The 5,654-nt window shown below is 53.6% G+C and overlaps 3 protein-coding genes across 3 annotated transcripts; 1 reads left to right on the plus strand and 2 right to left on the minus strand.

Annotated features, from left to right (window-relative positions):
- Positions 1 to 1,080: 1,080 nt before the first annotated feature.
- On the minus strand, positions 1,081 to 2,241 carry VDAG_02804 (uncharacterized protein; the record flags this gene model as incomplete). Its single annotated transcript, XM_009653457.1, has 1 exon — positions 1,081 to 2,241. One exon carries the CDS (start codon positions 2,239 to 2,241, stop codon positions 1,081 to 1,083), a length of 1,161 nt encoding a protein of 386 aa, XP_009651752.1.
- Positions 2,242 to 3,675: 1,434 nt separating this feature from the next.
- VDAG_02805 (uncharacterized protein) lies at positions 3,676 to 3,984 on the minus strand (the record flags this gene model as incomplete). Its single annotated transcript, XM_009653458.1, has 1 exon — positions 3,676 to 3,984. One exon carries the CDS (start codon positions 3,982 to 3,984, stop codon positions 3,676 to 3,678), a length of 309 nt encoding a protein of 102 aa, XP_009651753.1.
- Positions 3,985 to 4,232: 248 nt separating this feature from the next.
- VDAG_02806 (uncharacterized protein) lies at positions 4,233 to 5,231 on the plus strand (the record flags this gene model as incomplete). The annotated part of the gene is made up of 1 exon (XM_009653459.1): positions 4,233 to 5,231. One exon carries the CDS (start codon positions 4,233 to 4,235, stop codon positions 5,229 to 5,231), a length of 999 nt encoding a protein of 332 aa, XP_009651754.1.
- Positions 5,232 to 5,654: the final 423 nt, after the last annotated feature.

Here is a 5,654-nt window from a genome sequence, read left to right on the forward strand (position 1 = left end):
GGCCGCGAATCGACGACCCCGCGATCAGGGAGCGCGATAAGATAAGAATCGGGCCCACCTGGCAAATCACGTGATGGCTCACTCAGACATAAAGGGTGAGTCGTCGGGCTCACCAAGGACGCCGCAGTGAGCCAGGGAATGGCTCACGGGATAACACACCGTGATCCTAACATCATGGATCACCAACAACTAACCAGTGAGCCATCCAACATGAGCTCACCACCTAACACAACAAGGACAGGATGGCAGGTATATAAGGACGGACATTCTGGACTTGTAGATACATTCTTTCTCACGACAGTGATCAATCTAAGTCTTACCTTGTATTCATTGTAACGAGTGCGCAACGCCTTACGACACCACATCGTCTCAGAGTCACAACCTAAGCTTCTGCAAACAGCAACCCCAACCCTCTGACAGTGTTCCCCCTTCGGAAGCTGCCAGGTCGTAACACTATAACTCTATATTTAGAGGTAATAGAGGAGTAGAGGGCGTTTTAGAGGGAGTCTTAGAGGATATATTAAGAAAGGAAAAGATAATAGCTATTAGCTAATAAGTAGATCTAGATAAGGGTTTAACTTACTTTTCTAGAAGTTATTAAATAAGAAGGAAGGAATATTATATTTAAGCGGGGAGTAGATAACCACTAATTAATATTATTGCTGCAGTTAAGCCTTATACTCTTAACTTATAACCGGATAGGAAGGTATATAGAATAATAGGCTAGGGAACAACGTTAGACACCTAACATATAAATAGGAATAGTAGAGACCGGGTTCTAGCTAGATAATGGGCTCGTTGATAGTATTAGATGTTTCAATATTGATGCCCCTGCTATGCTGTAGGTATGTGGCCGGTATTTCTGAATATTATACGAGTGAAGAACACTACATAGACGATTACTGTTATAAAGTTAAATACATTAGTAGGAGTCGTAGAAGGGCGAACTACTATCTAGCATAACACCCTAAGTAGTAAAGCTCCAGGCAAAACTAAGCTGTAATAGTTAAAGTCATAGATTGCCAATGAGGAGTCCTGATTTCGTAAAAAGTTACCAGGTAATTACACGAAGAAATGGCATTAATTCTGAACATGGTTACACAAACGTATCATGACTGTCGAAGCTGCACAGTGAAGTCTCGTCTGGCAAACCTGCTCTGTTGTATGGCCTGGGTGTCTAAGGTCTAAGTACGGGCGAAGGCTATCAGATCTACCATCGCCCACTCCGCTGGTGCCGGCGATGCACAAAGTCCCGAATCGCCTGCAGGCAGGCCTCCTTGTCCCAGTCCTCCCCCGGCCAGCCATGCTTAAAGTAAAGATGCCGTATCCGGTCCGCGTCCTCCATGCAGCAAATTCCTGATTCGTTCCGTCATGCTCTCCCTGCCTCTCCATCGCCTCGGCGTCGTAGGGGTCGTCATCCGGGTCATATTCGACGTAACGTTCCTCGCGATCCCAGTAATGTCCATTCTGCCACGTCTGCTCACGTTCGAAATGCGCTTGACGTCTGTAAATGGTATGCTCGCCTGGAACAAACACCTCGTCGAACCGCTTCAGAGATTTGATGCGATCCGAAAAGAAGTCTTGGGCCAGGATAATAGGTGCAGAGGGCCCGCACTCGGCTTCGTCTTCGTAGACGAGTCCGGTCCAGGTATCGATGTAGATACAGTGGCCGGGGCCCTCCCAGCCCTCGGCTAGTGTGAGTATGTGACGCCCTTTCGAGGGTGGTGGATGGTCGTCTCCCACGAAACCGGATTCGTCAAGCCACATGTCTTCTTGACCGCCCTGGTAGGAGTCAGTCTCTGAATAGTCTACCATGGTGCTTCGGTGAGTGATGCATCCATCGTAGTAGTTAAATCGCGGCTCTGGGTCGTATATGTATGAGAGGTGGCGCAGGATGTCAAGGGCGAAAGGCGTCTTGGACTCAAGTCCATTGCTGGGGCCTGGCTGAATGTGCGGCCAGCCGCCCGGAGGCGGGTGCCGTACCCTGTCATCTGGGAGCTTGAAGCGGTCGAGAAACTCAAGAAAGTTTCGAACAGGCACGACGATGCGCTCGCGCTGGTCAATGAGGACCGTCTCAGCGATGCGATGGTATACGTCCTCGAGTTTGCGGCAGGTGAGGCGGAGGCCGAAGACGCTCTGTTGATTGAAGAGCGTGAGGAAGATCTTTATGTGAAGTTTCGTGGGAAGGTCCATAAGGCTTACGGACCAAGCGATGGGGGTGTCGTCTTCGTCTTCAGACATGGTGGCGGTAATGGTGGACTTGTGGAGAAGGCCTGAGGAAAAGGGACTGTGTGGCTGGAGGCAACATCGTGCTTATGCGCATCGCCCGAAAAGGCTCAACCTCCGCGGGCCAGTAATTTTGGCGCCATGCTTTGAAGATCAGCCAATAAGCCCTGAAGTACTCCATGCAAAAAGAATAGACCTGGTGTTATGTCTTTTGAAATAAGATCTTTCAGGGACATCTCCAGACTTGCGTCTTGGCCAGTGATTGGAAATCTAGTCTTCTTTAGGGCTAGTAGTCATCACGAGCACCTGCCAAGGTACCCATCTGGCTTTTTTATTAGATGAATGTTTTGCCGCTAAAGGCCACGGCTAATAAGCTCGTGCTTCTGAATTATAGTTAAAATGAAGAGTCACACCAATAGGCAAAGGTAAAATGTAGATGGTAAGATAGACATTTAATAGCATAACTCCCAAAGCGCAATGCCTCCATATTAGTGCCAGTTGTCCTGCTACGACCTGGCAGCGTCCGGGAAGGGGAGATCTGTCAGAGGGCTAGGGTTGCTGTGAACAGAAGCTTAGGTTGTGACAGAGGCAATACAGTGTGGTGAGGCGTTACTCATTATAATGCATGGCAGGTGAAATTTGAATTGATCACTGTCATGGAAGTGTAGCTGCAAGTACAGAATGTCCATACTTATATGCCCGCTCATTCTTCCCTTGCCATATTAGATAAGTAGTGAGCTCTTGTTGGGTGGTCCACTGCTGATGGTGATCTTGTAAGAGATGTTGGATCACGGCGAAGTTAATACAATCGTGATCCCTTGCTTGTTGGATCATCGTCCCACGGGATACGGTCCTGAGAGCTGGCTCATCTTATCAACCTGGTCATGTCATCTCCACGGGGTGGGCTTTGGGCGGCGTCCCTCCTTGTTTGTTGTTACAACATGAGGGCGCACGATGTGATTTTGCTATTCGACTACATATGCCAACCTGCGGGTCAGATGACAGGTTCTTGAGGAGATAAAACTGGCAAGCTCAACATAGCAGTTCCTTTTAAGGGGAACAGTGCTTGAGGGGAATTCTGAAGACGAGTGTATTGGGAGGATGAGTGGAAGGATGCCGGCAGATGGAGGTGGTCAGGGCGCAAGTGTGAGATGTTGGTGGCATTCACTGGTCAGTGGCATTCACCTGGTGCCAGGTGGCCCATGCCCTGCAGAATAGCTTCTCACTACACCCATCTTGACCTCCTATAACATAAGAGACAGACGGTACTTCCCTTCACGGGTATCTTTTGTGTACCTGACTTTGTATCACTAGGGGTAAGGCACCTTGGGCACCTACGAGATAGACTGACGATGAGCCTAGAGGGAACCCGGGTTGCTACAAGGCACAAGAGGGAACAAGACCGGCGACTACCACAATGACGCACGCCAACCCCGCGACGGCCCAGAATTAGTGGAGAGCGTAGTGGACAGTGGACAGAACCGGGAGCACTGCGAGGCCGGAGAGCAACGTCCTTGGATCCTTGAATCCTTGAATCTCAGAACGGGCACCAGCCACAGGCGTAGTGGCGGGTGCCGGCATCTGAGGCAACGTCATGCATGGCATTTTCATCGTCCTCCACGCAAGCAGCTCCAACTCTTTCCACCGGCAACCCAACGACGAGCCTCCTTGTGCCCTCCACATGAGCTCATCGAGGCCGAGAAGCAGGTCTCGACATCCACATTCATTGCCTGCCGTGATGTCAGACGGCGCTGCCATGGTGACTGACCTAGGCCAAGGCCGGGTTCTGCGAAGATCGCGGACGCAGGCTCGCCATATATCAGCAGCTCGCCTGCAGTGAAGATGGGGATCTGATTTTCCTCACTTCAACAGCCTCACGCATTGTACAAGATACCCAGAAATATTTATCAATAATCAATCTCATCAATTCTCAGCACCGTCACATCATCACAGCCACATCCACCACCACCACCACACCCACCACCACACCCACCACCACAAGCATCATGGGTCTCAAGGACAAGATCAAGGACGCTCTCCATAACGATGACCGGGACGAATACACCGACACGACAACCCACGGCCACACCGGCACAACCGGCGCCTACCCCAACGACGACGCCAAGCTTCACAAGACCGACCCCAGGACACACAACCACGGTCTCTCGTCGCACGACCCCAACTACAGACACCAGCAAACCGACTCGGGCATCGGGCTGAACGACCGCAGCCACAGGGACAACATCAACACCAACACCAGCACCTCTACCACGACCGCCACCGCCGCCGGCCAGAACGACCCCTACTGGGGCGCTGTCGGCCGCGACGACCCCAACCGTGTCGGCCACAACAACAGCAGTAGCCTGAACCGCAAGGACCTGCCTCTGCGCCCTGGCGAGCAGACCTCGGGTGCCTACGGCAGCACTGGCTACGGCAACACCTCCACCAATGCCGGCCCCCACGACAGCAACGTCGCTAACAAGGTCGACCCTCGCGTCGACTCGGACCGCGACAACCGTGGCGCCTACGGTACTACCGGCAACACCCACACCAACACTGGCTATGGTGGCACATCCGGTACCGGCTACGGCGACACCGCCAACAGGGGCTACGGCAACACATCCACCACCGGCCCCCACAAGAGCAACGTCGCCAACAAGCTCGACCCCCGCGTCGATTCCGACCGCGACAACCGCACCAACTACGCCTCCAACCAGGCCTATCCCAGCGGCGAAGCCGTCGGCGGAGGCACCTACAGCACCGCCCCCGGCAGCCACCAGGTGACCGGCCACCGCCTCGACGACAACGACGGCTACGACAGCCGCACCCGCGACCGCGACTTCGGCCGCGAGCCCCGCGATCGCGCCTCAGCTTCAGCCTCGGGCCCGGGCATCGCGGGTGGCGTCGGCGCCGCCGGCGCAGGCATCGCCGCGTCCGAGCTGGCGCGCCACCACCCGCGACCGCGACTTTTGACCAGACGGCCTCGGGGCGAACAACTACATTGAAACGATCGCAGATCTGCGCATCGGTCAAAAATCACCCCCCCATTCCTCCCACAAGCACCACCACTTTCTACGACAACCCACGATGCCGTCGCATCCATGGAATGAGGCCGTAACTGTCACCAGTGATGCAGACACCCGAGTGAGGAACCTTGACGGCAGGGGGGGAAAGCAGGCGGGGATTCTAGCTTGGCCGTCGCCTCGACCGCCCAGACGCTTCCCTACATACCGACGACCGTGCTCCTGCCAGATCGAACCTCATCCAACGGCAGCGACATCGCCTACATTTTTCGCCCCTCCACTGCATCTTCCGACAGCAAGACGCATGTTTGACCTCCTGTCGATCAAGATCTCAGCCACAGGTCGATGGGCGACACCAGTATTGAAAACCATTTCCTCCCGACTTACCCTTCTTGCGCACGCCAA

This window comes from Verticillium dahliae, genomic scaffold (genome assembly GCF_000150675.1).
Source record: "Verticillium dahliae VdLs.17 supercont1.4 genomic scaffold, whole genome shotgun sequence".
Lineage (NCBI taxonomy): Eukaryota > Fungi > Ascomycota > Sordariomycetes > Glomerellales > Plectosphaerellaceae > Verticillium > Verticillium dahliae.